The 15,290-nt window shown below is 59.3% G+C and overlaps 1 protein-coding gene across 1 annotated transcript; it reads left to right on the forward strand.

Moving 5' to 3' along the window:
* The first annotated feature begins 1,371 nt into the window (after positions 1-1,371).
* SKOR1 (SKI family transcriptional corepressor 1) lies at positions 1,372-12,524 on the forward strand. The gene is made up of 8 exons (XM_042252088.2): positions 1,372-6,158; positions 7,256-7,346; positions 8,223-8,330; positions 8,874-8,945; positions 10,243-10,317; positions 10,571-10,645; positions 11,157-11,222; positions 11,708-12,524. Exons 1-8 carry the CDS (start codon positions 3,966-3,968, stop codon positions 11,800-11,802), a joined length of 2,775 nt encoding a protein of 924 aa, XP_042108022.1. The 5' UTR covers positions 1,372-3,965; the 3' UTR covers positions 11,803-12,524.
* Positions 12,525-15,290: the final 2,766 nt, after the last annotated feature.

The following is a 15,290-nucleotide window of genomic DNA, read 5'->3' on the forward strand; positions in this document are numbered from 1 at the left end:
CCCAAGACCCCTGCGAGCCCGCGGAGAAGAGAAAAGCACAGGGGAGTGCAGGAGAAGGGGAGATGAACCCTAGAGGAGCCGGAGTGTAGGAGGGGAGAGGGCCTGAAACCCAGAGCGAGAGGGAAGACGAGAGGGCGGGGGCGAGGGCGACCCGGCGCCGCTGGCCGCGGAAGATTTATTGCACCGCCCGGGTTCCAAGGACTGGCTGCGATCGGCGCTGCTGCCCGTGTCAGGAGCTGCCGCGGCCGCTGCGCCCCCTGCACGGGCAGCCCGCCGCGCCCCGGGCCATGCCTGCCATTATTAACTTCTGTTTGATTAGGGTAATTGTTCAAACTTGGACTGGACAGTATGATTAATTACAGTTTAATTAACGTGTCCATTAAGGACACTTAATGCCACAGAGGGGTGGGGGGGAGGGGGTAAGGGAGTGTCTGGGTGCGGGCAAAAAGGGAGGGAGTACGACTAAGTAACTCAAATAAGGAAAGACGAAGATTGAGAGAGAGGGAGAAAACCGGACCTACTGAGTCAGTGGGGGGGAAGAACGGTGAAGACAGAAATCGACAGAAAAGTGAAGAGGTGGAAAGAAATGGAGCTCTTCGAAGAGAGAAGATGCCAGGGAGGGTCTGCAGCATCAGGGGCTAGAACCCCACCACCAGGAAACCAAGTTAACAGGAGAGCCAGGGAGGGGTCTAGCTTTCAACTAGTAGTTGACCCCAGATATCACCCAGAGATGCCTCGGCTCCTGGCCTGGGCTGGTTGGTGTTAATGGAGGGGGTGGTTAAAGGCCCAGGACCCCCCTAAACCCAGTTCCCGAGCCCACAGCTCAGTGAAGGAGAAAGGAGGCTGTCGTGACACCAGTGCGTCCTAGTCAGAAGCGTCGGCGAGTTGGTTCTGCCCCTTCCCGGCTACTATCCCCTGGCACCTCACACCCTGATCTCTGCTCCGACCTTCCAGGGTCATCTCCCTGGCCCGAGAGTGCGGTATGGATTCTCAAGCCCTTTCCTTCTGAGTCTTCCTTAGCCATTGGTCTAGCTCCTTGCCACTTAGCCTGGAGAGCTGAGCCCTCCCCCACTTTGCTCTTGGGGGCAAACTTTGTGGCCCCGGGCTCCTCCTTCCTCCCGGTCCCCTTAGCGAGCTTGGGCTGCTGGTGCGGGGCTCAGGGAACAGGTGTGTGGCCGCTTACCTGGGGCGCCCAGAGCCGGGAGCTGCGGGAAGGCGGCGGGGCCAGGCGCGTGGCCCGCGGGCTAGCTATCGGACCCCGGGAGGGCGCGAGTGACTGCACGGGCGGTGGGTGTGGCGCCCCGGCTCGCAGATGTCAGGCGCGCCCGCCCCGCGCTGGGCTCGCCACTCGGGCTGTCCCCGCGCCTTGCCAGTCGCCGCGCTATGCTCTCCAGGCTTCGGCCTCCGCGCCGGGCCCATCCAGGGCCTCAGGGGCAACCGCACAGGGCACCCATCTTTCTGCCCGGGACCCTGGAGCCCTGCGCCTGCTGAGAGCCTGCGCCGCGCGGGAGGGGCCAGTGGGGCCGCGGGTGTGAGAGCGGGGAGCCCGGGAGCGCGGCTGTGCGCGCGCGCGGGGAGGGGCCGCGCCGTCACCCGGAGAGCCCGGCGGATCCCCGACTCCCGCCCGCCGCTCCGCCGGCCGCGCACCTCCGTTCACCGCTCGCCCGGCTCCAGCCGCCGCCGCACGGTGAGTACCCGCGCCCGGTAGCTGGCTGACCCCGCGCCTTGTCTCTACAGCTTTTTTCGTTTAGTTCCGATATGGGTTCTTGTGGTTGTTTTTATTATTAGACCTCAAGACTCCATCGCCTCACTCTCTGCGCTGCCTGACTCCAGCCTCGTCGCCCTCTCCAATCTCACCCCTCAAGCCCCAGGAGCCGGCGAGGGCTCCCAGAGCTGCCCTGGCCGCTGCTCCTTGTCGCTGCGCACAGCGCTTTGCCCTGGCTTTTGAAATTCGGTTCCGTTCCTAGGGTCCTCTTTCTCCTGGTTCCGGGGTCCGGAGTCCCCTCCTCCCACTCGGAAAGACCCCGAGGGGACTCCAGACCCTCAGCTTGGAGAAGACGTGCCCGCCTTCACTGCAAGCGGGCAGGGCACACTGGCCGATTTCGGGAAACCGAGAAGACATCTTCATTTCCCAGAGCCGCGGCACCCCACTTCCATCTCCCTAGCCAGCCTGAAGACCCTTCTGGAAGGGGGTGCGGGGTTTTTCTTGCTGATCCCTCAGCCGAGGGGTTAGGACAGTGCTTTTGCCTCCTAAAATATTGCAAGGGACTTCAACGCAAAAGAAGGGTCAACTAGTTTCAGTTTGATCCACGGAGATAAAGATGAAATAGATAACAGATAAATAGCTTGATACTTGAAGAAGGTATGAAGACAGATGGGAGAAAGAGGAGCGAGCAGGGAGAGACAGACAGCTCAGGGACAGATAAGATCGACAGATGAAGGAGGGAGAGAGGCAGAGGGAAAGAAGATCCCAGGCTTTTGAGCTTGGATGCCCTGTCTGGCTGAAGCTGCCCTTTGAAAATGGATTTGTCAGTTTCTGCTGAGTTTAGAGGAGGAGCCCTCAGGACTGGGCTGTCTGAGCCGCAGGACTGCCTGCAGCCATGGGCCCAGTGCAAGCCTCCCCTGTCTGAGGACACGTGGTTGGGCTGAGCCATGTAGGGGGCCCCAAGCATCAGTCCCTGGGTCCTTCCTGCTGCCGCTGTCCACGGAGCGACTGCCTCCCTGCCTCGGCCAGAGAGTAAAGCTTGGGACCAGAAGTAACTTTCAACCTGGAGCCTTAGGGTGGCTTCAGAGACGGGTCAGGATTCCTTTCAGCCCGTATGAGTCAGGACAACTCCGCATGAAGAATACTCCAAAAAAGAGAGAGAGACAGAGAGACAGAGAGACAGAGAGAGGATGTCCCCTAAAGAAGAAGCTCAGAACCTAAAGACTGCTTTTGGCCTGAGTGGGAAAGGTATATCTGAAGGAGGAAAACTTAGGCAGCGGGCGGCTACAAGCAAAGAAGTGGCTTCTGAGAAACTTCCTTGAGAACCTCTTCGTCCCGTGTGCTGACCCGGAGGGGAACCAGCTTGGGTCTAGACCACAGCTTAAAAATGCAGGAAATGTGGTTAGGAATTGCTTGACCCGAATCCCACCGATGGCTGGAAAGAAAACGGTTTATATTTCCAGCCGGAATCTTTCTGCTCAACGAACGCGGGGTTCCGGGTGTAAGAGGAAAAGCTTGTGTTTGGGGAAAGCAGTGCTGTTATCCCAGGGAGCCAGCTGCACGGAGCTGGGTGCAGCAGGGCAGCTCCAGGGCTGGGCGCTCACAGCGAGCTTTGGAGAGAGTCGGGTTCAGCACCGCGAACAGCGGCCGTCTCTGTCTCTCTCCGCCTCCCTCACGGCCTCTAGACCCTCCTCCTTCTCCTTACCACCCCCCCGCCCCGCCCCCTGCTGTCTGGAGATGGGCAGTGACCGCCCCTCCCCCCTCCCTATTCCTCTCAGCGCTGCCCCCGCCCGCGTGCATGCGCGACTGAGCAGAGGGGCGGCCTGTCCCCGAAGTCCGAGCTTCGGGACCCGGGCGGATAGGGCAGGCTGCGAGGGTGGCCGAAGTCTTACGGATCTGGGCACCAGGAAGCCTGGCTTTGGCAATGGCTTTGCTGTGTGGCCTTGGGCAAGTCACTCTCCGTCTCTGGGCCCCACTTCCTCCCCAGCCCGAAAACAGGATCGGGTTCCTAGCTACCCAGGCATTCCTGAGGTCTCAATTACCCCTACTCCTCCTCCAAACCCCGGGGGCTTTTGTTCCAGTGCCAGCACGCGTCTGAATAACAAAAGGCCCGTCCAGGGGGCGAATGAGCTAGGACTCCCCATTGCCAAGTTTCCCCGCGCGCCCGACTCTGCGCGCCCTGCTGGGCGGGCCCGGGCGGCGTTGGCGCTGAAAATGGCTCATCGGCTCTCTGCTTTCTCTGTTTCGCAGGAGCGGCGGCATGGAGGCTCTCACCACTCAGCTGGGGCCGGGGCGCGAGGGAAACTCTTCTCCCAACTCCAAGCAGGAGTTGCAGCCCTACTCGGGTTCCAGCGCTCTCAAACCCAACCAGGTGGGCGAGACGTCGTTGTACGGGGTGCCTATCGTGTCCCTGGTCATCGACGGCCAGGAGCGCCTATGCCTGGCGCAAATCTCCAACACCCTCCTCAAGAACTACAGCTACAATGAGATACACAACCGCCGCGTGGCCCTGGGCATCACGTGCGTGCAGTGCACACCGGTGCAGCTGGAAATTCTGCGTCGGGCAGGGGCCATGCCCATCTCGTCTCGCCGCTGCGGCATGATCACCAAGCGTGAGGCCGAACGCCTGTGCAAGTCGTTTCTCGGCGAGCACAAGCCACCCAAGCTGCCCGAGAACTTCGCCTTCGATGTGGTGCACGAGTGCGCCTGGGGCTCGCGCGGCAGCTTCATCCCCGCGCGCTACAACAGCTCGCGCGCCAAGTGCATCAAGTGCGGTTACTGCAGTATGTACTTCTCGCCCAACAAGTTCATCTTCCACTCGCACCGCACGCCCGACGCCAAGTACACGCAGCCCGACGCAGCCAACTTCAACTCGTGGCGCCGACACCTCAAACTCAGTGACAAGTCGGCCACAGACGAACTGAGCCACGCTTGGGAGGACGTCAAGGCCATGTTCAATGGTGGCACCCGCAAGCGGACCTTCTCGCTGCAAGGAGGCGGCGGCGGCGCTAACGGAGGGTCGGGTGGACAGGGGAAGGGTGGTGCTGGCGGCGGCGGCAGTGGGGGCGGCCCGGGGTGCGGCGCAGACATGGCCCCAGGTCCGCCGCCGCACAAAAGCCTGCGCTGTGGCGAAGAAGAGGCCGCCGGGCCTCCCGGGCCGCCGCCTCCTCACGCGCAGCGGGGACTTGGTCTGGCGACGGGAGCTGGCGGCCCCGCGGGCCCTGGAGGGCCTGGTGGCGGCGCCGGGGTCCGCAGCTACCCTGTGATCCCAGTGCCCAGCAAGGGCTTTGGCCTCTTGCAGAAGCTGCCCCCACCGCTTTTCCCTCATCCCTATGGCTTCCCCACGGCCTTTGGTCTCTGCCCCAAAAAGGATGACCCTGTGTTAGGCGCTGGCGAACCCAAGGGCGGCCCAGGCCCGGGGAGTGGCGGGGGCGCGGGCACTGGGGCAGGAGCGGGCGGCCCAGGAACCGGCCATTTGCCCCCCGGGGCAGGGACGGGCCCGGGCGGCGGCGCCATGTTCTGGGGTCACCAGCCCTCCGGGGCAGCCAAGGACGCGGCCGCCGTAGCTGCAGCCGCCGCCGCAGCCACTGTGTACCCGACGTTTCCCATGTTCTGGCCGGCCGCAGGCAGCCTCCCGGTGCCGCCCTATCCGGCCGCGCAGAGCCAAGCCAAAGCCGTGGCGGCGGCCGTGGCGGCGGCAGCGGCGGCGGCCGCGGCGGCTGCGGGAGGTGGCGGCCCCGAGCCCCTGGACGGCTCCGAGCAGACCAAGGACGGAGGCCTGGTCGCAGAGGAGCGCTGCCCCAGCGCGCTGTCCCGCGGGCCACTGGACGAGGACGGCGCGGACGAGGCGCTGCCGCCCCCGCTGGCCCCGCTGGCCCCGCCGCCCCCGCCGCCCGCTCGCAAAGGCTCCTACGTGTCGGCCTTCCGGCCTGTAGTCAAGGACGCCGAAAGCATCGCCAAGCTCTACGGTAGCGCCCGCGAAGCTTACGGCGGTGGGCCAGCCCGTGGGCCGGGGCCGGGCGCAGGGACCGGCGGCGGCTACGTGAGCCCGGACTTTCTGAGCGAGGGCAGCTCCAGCTACCACTCCGCCTCCCCCGACGTGGACACTGCAGACGAGCCCGAGGTGGACGTGGAGTCCAACCGCTTCCCCGACGACGAGGGCGCCCCGGACGAGGCCGAGCCCGGTGCGCCCAGCACAGGAGGCAGCCCGAATGGAGACCAGCCCGCAGGACCCCCGTCTATCACCTCGTCCGGCGCCGACGGTCCCACAGACTCCCCAGAAGGCGGCAGCCCTCGTCCCCGGCACCGCCCGGGGCTACCCCTAGCCAGTCGAGCCGCATTTGGGGACCTGGCGGCCGACGACATGGTGCGGAGACCAGAGAAGAGCCCGCCAAGCGGCGGCTATGAGCTGCGAGAGGCTTGCGGACCGCTGGGGGGCCCCGCGCCCGCCAAGGTGAGCCCCAAGCCCGCCTCGCTGGTGGTGCCTCCTTGTTTACCCCTCGGCAGCTCTGGGTTGTGGGGCAGGCCCTGGCCGGGTGGGGGACTGGAAGTTTTTTCTGAGCGGGCGTTCAAGCAGTAGGCCCTGGCTGCTCTGGGTAGGCCCAGCTTCGGGAGCTCTGTGGAGCTGGGCTCGCTGGGACCCCTGACTGAGGGTTTCGGAAGATCGGGGGTGGCGGTGGGGGTGGGAGGAGCAGGCCTGAAAACTGCGTGTGCTATGTTTTTGTTGACTGGAGTAGGGAGGAGACAGGCCGAGATCTGTAGTCATACAGAAGTAGAAATCAAAAGGTCTGGAAGAAAAAGACCAAAAGCCAGAGAAAAGCGCTCACGAGGCCGAGCGGGTAGCACGCCCTCCGGGATGGGGATCAGAGCTCCGGGGAAGACGGGCCAGTAAGCCGAGAAGAGGGAGGCCTCTCCCTCAAGCTGCAGTACGAGGTCCTCGGCATCTTTCAACACCCCAACTCGACTCGCAGTTTTCCGAGTCTCAGAATTCCTGCCCCGGGAACCTCAGGGTTCATTGGTAGGAAGCTGTCTAGACGGTGTGCGGGGCGGGAAAGGGGCTCTCAGGTGTCCGCGGCCGCGGATTCGCGTGGGGCGTGTGCAGCTAAGCCTGAATCGTTCGCCATTTGACAGTGGGTGGGCACACCTGTACGGTTCCATTCGGTCTATTAAAACACGAATTACTAGCCGGATGCGAAAGGCGTCATTTATGTCGGGGACTGGGCGCGGGCGGGAGAGAAGATGCTGAAAAAGAGGCGGGCGAGGAGGGTGGGGGTGGGCTTTGAGCGGCCCTTGGCTTGGGAACCGCTTTGTGTCTCGGGTAATTTTCTCAAGGGCGCTCCCAATTACCGGGAAACTACAAACGGCGATGCGACCTCCGAGGGCTCCAGGCTGCGCCGCGTGTGTCACGGCCTCTCGGGGCGCTGGGGTCCCGCGGGCAAGCAGACCTCCGCCACCCCTTCAGGTTTTCTCCCGGCTGCGGCGGAGGGCTGGGCAGCTCCAAGCCGCCGTCAAGCGCCCCCCTAACCGCCTGTCATTTCTCGGCCGCCGCAGGTGTACGCGCCCGAGAGGGACGAGCACGTGAAGAGCGCGGCGGCGGCGCTGGGGCCCGCGGCGTCCTACCTCTGCGCCCCAGAGGCCCACGGTAACGCCCCCTGCCGAGGTCGCTGGCCAATGGAGTGGGGGTGGGGGGACCGCGGGCAGAGGGCCGGGGCCAGAGGAGGCCTGCGAGGGAGGACTAGAGGAGGAAGGCGAGAAGCAGAGAAAAAGAGGGAGAGGGAAAGCAAAACACTGAAGGAAAAGGGGAGCTAAGCGAGGACTCCCAACAACTTGCATCTCTTGGTTACTTAACAACAAACCGCCCTCTCCATCGCAAAGATACTGCTCGCCTACACCTTATACACTGGGTTAAACCTTTTATAAACCACGCCTGGCACGCCTTTCAAATTCTCTCATTTATTCAGCAAGTGTTTGGGCCGAGAGGTCCGGGCGGAGGGTGGGGGCGCTTGGCCACGCGCATAGGGACCCCTGAAGTGCGCGGTAGCAGCAGCCCAACGCGGGGGTGCGCGCGGGACCCATTGACTCTCAGAGAACGAACTGAGGGCCTCGGAAATCCGGGCAGCCTGAGCCCGCTACGATGTCTCCCCCGCTGTCGCCACCCCGCGGGTCGCCGCCTGGGCCGCGTTCTCGGAGCAGGTAGACCCGGCGGCCACGCGCGCTCGCGGTGCCCCAGTATCTGCGCGCGATGTAGGTCGCTTGTCCCTGGTGGGCTCGGCTGCTCGTTTTGCTCTTTTCCAAGGGGCTAGGGAGGGGGCGTGGAGCCGGAGATGAGCAGATCGCGCGCGGGGGAGGTGGTGCCCGGCCCAAAGCCTGAGGGTGCGAGCCCAGGCGCACAGCCGGGAACCAGCGGCGGCCGCGACGCTTTTAATTAGGGCTCCGGCGCCCCGACCGCGGCAGCTCTGGCCGTATCCGGGTCACGGTTTATTTGCCTCTCCTTGAAACTCGGTTTATTGCCTTTAAGAGCCAGATAAGGAAGACAATCACTCGACCGCCGACGATTTGGAAACGAGGAAATGCTATCCAGACCAAAGGAGTATCTCCCAGCCAAGTCCGGCAAATACAGACCGAGGTGAGCCCTAGGACCCTCGCTCTCCACCCCTACCCGGGAGCTGGACCCCAGGTCGCCCAGGTTTCCACCGACTCCAGGGAGACTTTCTATCAAGCCTAAGGGGCTGCCGGATAAACATTTGCCTTCCTCTCCCGGCTCGCAGATAAACATTTAAACACAATGGGCAAGGGTCAGGCCAGGTTTCCTGAAGTGCTTACCTCCTTGGTGGGTTTGGGGCTCTCCCGGGTAAGGGAAGGAGACTTACTAGAAGGATATGAGGAGCACCATCACCCACGTAAAACAAGTCAAAGAACATTTCCTGCCCTAAGATAGCCTATTATCCCTGGTTCCATTCTCCTGGCGAGGGTGGGGGGGGGGCCCACTCTGAGTGACCTAAAATAATGGCTTGGAAGGTGGGTAGAACTGGATGCCTGCAACTGTCTCCTCTAAAGGCAGAGGGTCTGAAATAGGTACTCAACTTAGTTCAGTTACCAGGAAGCTCACCCCTCCCCTACCAAGGCCTCTCCCAGAACAAAACCCTTCTTACCTGCCCTTGTATCCCAGGCGAAGATGGGCTCACCCTAGATGTCACAGGAACTCAACTAGTGGAGAAGGATATCGAGAACCTGGCCAGAGGTGAGGTTAAGTCTATGAAACTGGTGTACACTGTGCTTGGGGGAAATCATCCCTTCTTGTAGATGGGTGTTATTCCTGCAGGAGTGAGTGTGAGAAGACAAGGCTCTTGAGGAATCAGTCTTCACTGACGCGAAAGGATAATCCCCTGGACACATTACCCTGGCACAGAGGTGGGGGGTGGGAGGGTGGAAGAGTGAGGGGAGTAGGGGGAGGGAACCAGCCACCCCCAGAGTTCCCAAGGCCCGGCCTGTCTGAATAGTCCAGTGAGAAAGAAAAATGAGTGATGATCCTTAGAACCTGACGCATGTGGACGATGAGAAAGGACAATCTAGGTCTCTCAACCTCATCTGAATAGCAAGATTTTGAGGAGGCGTTTACTTCAGGAGTGTGTCAGAGGTTATTTTCTTTTCCTGGAATCAATGCATAACTGACTCCACCTCACCCTAAAAGTGGAATGGGGTCCCTGCTCAACTGCAGGGGCTGAGTATGGCTTGAAGCTGAGAAAGGAACTTCTAACCCCACTTTGCTCCTGTCTCTCAATTTTGTGTTTTCTGAGCACCTTCGAGGAGAGGACCAGATACCAATAGCTCCATGGGCAGCTCCCTGCCACTCCTCTAAAGCAACTTTGAGAGCACCTGTGGGGCTTTCCACACCCAATTGCCCCCTTACCCCACCCCAGCCCAAGGTTGGGCTTGGAAACTGGTATATATTGGGGGGGTGAAGCATTTGTGGTCTGCCACTGTTCCCAGTTACAGATTTTACAGGTGATGTAGTTACCTTCAAAATCCTTCTGCTTTATATGAGTGTTCTTAGCCTGGATTTGGGGTCCTGGGACCTTTTAAAGTTATAAATAAACTGTTATGAATATATGTATTTTTCTAGGGTGGAAGTCCAAGGCTTTGACCAGATTCTTCCTGGTCTGTATCATTGAAGGGAGAGGTTAGGTTCGTCAGTTGAAGGGGTGAACTGAGTCTTCCTAGGCCTACCTCTAAACTTATGGAGTTAAGAAAATTTAAAGCAGATACCATGCTGGTTAGTACCTGGGCCCAGGACCTAGAAGTCCAACAAGCATTCTGCTGTTCTGAATTTGATTCTCCCGGGCAACTTCCCCTAACCCCACTTTCTTCCCAAATCCTTTGGATGCACATGGAAACACTGAGCGTTGAGGGCCTACCATTTGGTCTCACCCTCCTCTACTCCTCTCATGGCTACTGGCCAGAGTGGGACCTGGGTGCCTTAGAGGCTACCTGAGTCCCACCACCCTCCTCCTTGACATCCCACTCTCACCCCTTCACAGACGAATTGCAGAAACTGCTCCTGGAGCAAATGGAGCTTCGAAAGAAGCTGGAGCGAGAATTTCAGAGTCTCAAAGGTACCCTCATTCAGACCCACCCCACCTGATCGCCAGAGCCTTCTTCCCGCATGCCCTGCCTGGCCTGGACCGGGGACCCAGTGCAGGCAGCTGCTGCTGCTTCGCGTGCAGCCAGAAGCAGCGAACCCTTCTTTTCCTAGCCGGGTTCCCACTAGGCCAAAGACAGAGGGGGTGGGGTGGGGCTGGGGAGTGGGGAAAGGGGGCCGAGGGAGGGGGTTGTGCGTAACAGCTCTCACTTAATCAATTTGCACAGATAATTTTCAGGATCAAATGAAGAGGGAATTGGCTTATCGAGAAGAAATGGTGCAACAGCTGCAAATTGTCAGAGGTAAGACGGGAGTCAGGTGAGCGCGTGCACGGCCGTAACTGCCTCTCGTCTGGCAGGAGCCGCAATGTTGGCTCAGTCATTTGGATTTAAATTGAAGGTAATTTAACAATTATTTTTTTTATTTAATATCCTTTGTATACTCTGATTAGCCTCAGAATGGCAAGCGAGCCCAGCAAACGGCTTGCAGGCATCATTACATGGAGTGATTGAACTTCTTATCGCGGCAATTTCCATGGTTTCTAAATTAAAAATCGAGGCGTAAAATTACCTGGGAAGTAATGCCTAAGTTTGCTTTAATTTTGGTTAGATCCGTCTGCCTTTAAGCGCCATCCCAGGCCATTTCCTCCCTCAGCCAAGCTGCAGTTTGGAGCTTTGACGCCCCCTCCCTCGGTCGCCGGGACTTGTTTCTGCCAGGGGCTGAGCGCTGAGAAGAGGGTGAGGCCCGGGCTGTGACCCCAACGGGCCCTTGGGTGGTCTCATTTCCTCACCGGCTACTTTCTGTGTCTTCCAGATACTCTTTGTAACGAACTTGACCAGGAGCGGAAGGCACGCTATGCCATCCAGCAGAAATTAAAAGGTGCGGAAGCGCGGGAACAAAGGAGAGGTGCCAGGCACTGGCTGTGCGGGCCAATGATTGAATGAATGAATGCATGAGTGATGATAGGGGGAAGGCCAGCTCTGCAGAGATAAGTAACTGAGAGGAGGGAAATGGGAATTCATTTTAAAGAAGAAATTATTCTAGAACGGTAGGCAGGGAGAAACAGCCCCGTGAGCTCTGGGCATTGGGAAATCTGTCACCAGGTCCAAATCTGGTTTTGAGCTGATCGACCTCCCTCTTACTGTGCCTCAGTTTCCTCTTCTGTAAAATGGGGCTATTGAACTAGGGCAGTGGTTCTGAATGGCCAGGATCTCTACTACCTTCCCACCTTTTTTGATCTCGCTTGAGAACTGAATCTGAAGGGGTGGGTTAGACGTGGGTAGATAGGGGAGCGAGGGAGCCCGTGGACCGCGTGGGTGAGGCAGGCGAGGAGCCCAACATGGCCCAATCGACTGTCTCTCCAGAAGCCCACGACGCCCTGCACCATTTCTCCTGCAAGATGCTGACGCCCCGGCACTGCACGGGCAACTGCTCCTTCAAGCCCCCGCTGTTGCCCTAGGGCCGGCCCAGCCGCGCCCACGCGCCCTCAAGCCATGCTGCTCTCTTCTTGTAAATACCGCGGCCGCGGCGGCCGAGAGCGAGATACAAGCCATTCGGACCGGACCGATGTAAATACAGCCTCCCGCCCGCCTGCCCTTCTCCCGGGCGCCTCGGCCTTCCCCGCTCCCTCTTGGGAGCCCGAGACCAGGACCCAGTATCCGTTTCCAATTGTAAATACCACCTTGCCTCATGGTTCAACTGCGGGCATCGGGTCTCATGGTCTTAACGGACCAAAGGGGGAAAGAAAAGGGATAGGGGGCTTCTTCTCCCTGTACAGCCTCTGAACCCCAATTGTGAATACAATGTAGCAGTTTCGCTGGCCCCGCGCTCCCCTCCCCGTCCACTTCTGAAACTCTTGTTCCTAATGACAAAGTGGCTATGTGCAATGGATATAAATGTATTGTGAGTCTCTTGGTTCAGTAATAATGGGTTCATTTTTAATTTATTTATGCTGTAAGTTATTTTGCTTCCTTCTGGACCTACTTGCAGTCCCATTTTGCATTCCCACTTGGGTTTTTGCTTTGTCTATTTTTTGTTGTTGTAAACTCTTGATGTAACAGCACTTTAAAAAGGGCGACAACTGACTCACGAGATGGAAACCACCTTGAGCCTGATTGGGGAGATCACCCTGTATCCCTGATTTTTGTTTTGTTTTTAATAAAAAAGAAAAGAAAACCCCGACACTTTCTGGGGCTGTGGAGATGGGAGTGTGGCGAGGGGAGGGACGGGGAGGGAGCAGGCGCAACAGGTGGGGCGTGGGGGCCGCAGCCTGGATGCTGGGGCGCCCGAGCTGAGACCCGTGTTTGACCAGGTGGTCCGCAGCGAGCACCGCGACCTCTCCATCGGTTCCTCAGGCACACCCGGCTTGCCCCATAGGCCATAGGCCGTCCCCGCCCCACGTTTAGGACCCTCTTTTAGGCCTCGGCGAGGAATGAGAACTCCTGTGAGGTCTCTGAATCTGCCCTCTAGCGCTCGCAGGGGCTGAGAGTTTACTCCTACCCTTGTTCATGCCTGCTCCACCGGAGAAGCCTCCTCCGGGGCGCTCAGAGACGGAATTCGCACCCTGCCGGGAACCCCGGGTTCGACCAGAACTGCCAGGAGGCCCGGGCGCCCGGGCCTAGAGCTCTGAGCGGGGCGGGGGCGAACTCCGTGGGATGGGCCTGGGCCTCGCGGGCCTGTACAGATGTCCGCCTGCCTCGCCGCTAGCGGAAGGCAGGGAGTCCTGGCGGTTTGGGACGTTCCGGCCATTTTAGTCCCAGCGGGTTTGCGGACGTGGAGGAGCCCAAGGAGGAAGGTGAGATACGCCGGCCGCTGGAGATCCGGGGGACGGCCGCGGTTTCCGAGGGCTTACCTAGCCGCCGGCCTCCCTTCGGCCTCAGTTTCCACAGCGCACTCGCTGCCTGGGCTCGGATAAAAGATGGAAACGGCAGCGCGCTCTTTGAAGAGGGAGGAGAGTGTGGCTCGAGTGGGAAAGCGCACGGTCCTGGGAATCATTCTGACCTGACTTCCAAGTTCTGCTCCTTACTTGACTAGCAGTGGTGCCCTGTCCTACCCTTCATTCTTTCTAGAATAATATTTGGGCCTCCGCCCCTGGCGGCGCGTAACCGCGCTCTGCTCTGCGTCGGCGGGCCCCGACGACCTGCTTTCAGACACCGCAGGATTCTCATTGCGCGGCCCTGGACGCCCAGGGTGGAGACCCTGGAGGCGGGCGTCCTGTGCTCCCACCGAGCCAGCAGCTGGGACCCGGGAGCCTTCTGCTGCGTTCCTGGGAAAGTTTCTTGGGCTGCCGTCCAGAGGGCCAGGGGCGGAGCTGGCGAGCAAGGGCGCGCTTACGGTCTCGGAGAAGGGGCCCAGGAGGGGAGATCCGCCGCGCGATGTTGGCAGGAAGCCAGGCCCTGGAGCACCCAGTGCTGGGGCTCGGAGCCCTGCCGTCCCGGGACATTCGCGGGCTAGACCCAGAGGGGACTGAGAGAATGGATGGGTAAGTTGTGAGGTGTCGCTGAGGGATGAGCTCGCCTCGAGACGCGCGATCTCCCGCATAGGGACCCTCCAGGGAGCGGGAACGTTTTTATGCGTGGAACCAACCGGGTCAGAAACCGAGGTCCAAGAGAAGAAGAGACGTGGGTCCCTAGCGCGTTCTAGGGGCGAGCGGAGGTGGGACCCGGCGAGGAGCGCAGGTTGGGAGTTCGCACGCCTTTCCCTCTGGACGGAACAGCTTCTTAGGAAACAGCACTTTCCTTCTCTGTAAAATGGGATCAACACTTACTCCCTACGTACGAAGTTACTCCTTGGCTGTGCCCCACACAGAGGAATCTGGTAAATATTCCACCTTTCCTTTTCGAATTTCCCCAAGTGGGGGAAAGCGCCGCAGGCAGTTGGGGCCAGCCGGAAAGGGCGCAGCATCTGGACCGGATTCTCTGTGGATTGGAGGTGTAGGCGGATGCGACCTAGAAAGAGCTCGCAAAAGCCCTCCTGGGCTCCGATTCCCTTCAGAAGTGGTTTGTTCCCCCCAAATGTTAATAACCAAGCGATTGGTATGGATGTAATTATCAATAATTATACGAATTATTGCTGATTGCGGGGCTCGTAGCTACTTTAATTAGTTTACCAGATTCTAATTAAGTTAAATGAAACATTAATAGGGAAAATATGCTTTGAAAAAAAAAATCCCGATTTTTAGTGTCTTTTTCTCGCCACAACGTTGCCACCTTGCGACACATTTTAGGCATTACAGCCAGCGTCCGAAGGCCCCAGACTAGGGAGCCATGTCTTAGGGAGAAAAAGTGGGGCTTGGGGAATGGGGAGCTTTCGTATTGTTTGTTCCTCACCTCGGCCCTCGGAGTACCCAAGAAGGTCGGGCTTTAGAGTCTAAGGTTTGGGGATGAGGAACCAGGCAAACATGCCTCTTGTATCTCCCACTCCTTTTTCGACCGATGAAGGCTCTAGGGATGCTCCTCCAGACAGGTAGTGTGTATTCGTCTGCCGCAACAAATCCAGGGTGATAAACTGCGGGAAGCTGGAGGAGCAGGTGGGGACAGCATCAAGCTACTTGGTTTTTCACTCCCCTGGGAGAAACCAGTAGGTAGCTCCCCCACCTTCATTTCCTCTGAAATTTGAGGTAACCCCTCAGCAAAACACACCTGGAAGATTTCTGGACTCCTGGGAGTAACCTCTGTGTTCCATGGCACTTGGTTAAGGAAGCTAATAGGGTGCTTTCCTCCCTGAGTTATCCTTGATGTGTGTTTGTGTTTCCCACAGAACTGTAAGTGATCTGGCCATCAGAGCCACATCTGCCCTTCCTTGTGATCTCCAACAGGGCCCAATGCATCACAGGTACTCAACAGATGTCCAGATGAATGGGGTCAGCTTTGTGGTTCATCTGGGTGCTGGAAATGTCTGAAGGAAGAAAAGCTGGACCACAGCTACTGCGAAGCAGTTAAGCTTATT

Source organism: Ovis aries, chromosome 7, assembly GCF_016772045.2.
Source record: "Ovis aries strain OAR_USU_Benz2616 breed Rambouillet chromosome 7, ARS-UI_Ramb_v3.0, whole genome shotgun sequence".
Taxonomy (NCBI): Eukaryota; Metazoa; Chordata; class Mammalia; order Artiodactyla; family Bovidae; genus Ovis; species Ovis aries.

What these genes read in the sequence shown, in the direction of transcription:
- SKOR1 (XM_042252088.2), top strand. Translation starts at nt 3,966, where the DNA reads ATGGAGGCTCTCACCACTCAGCTGGGGCCGGGGCGCGAGGGAAACTCT. An exon ending in GGGGCCCCGCGCCCGCCAAG is followed by an intron (nt 6,159 to 7,255) that starts GTGAGCCCCAAG and finishes CGGCCGCCGCAG; the next exon opens with GTGTACGCGCCCGAGAGGGA. An exon ending in AGAATTTCAGAGTCTCAAAG is followed by an intron (nt 10,318 to 10,570) that starts GTACCCTCATTC and finishes CAATTTGCACAG; the next exon opens with ATAATTTTCAGGATCAAATG.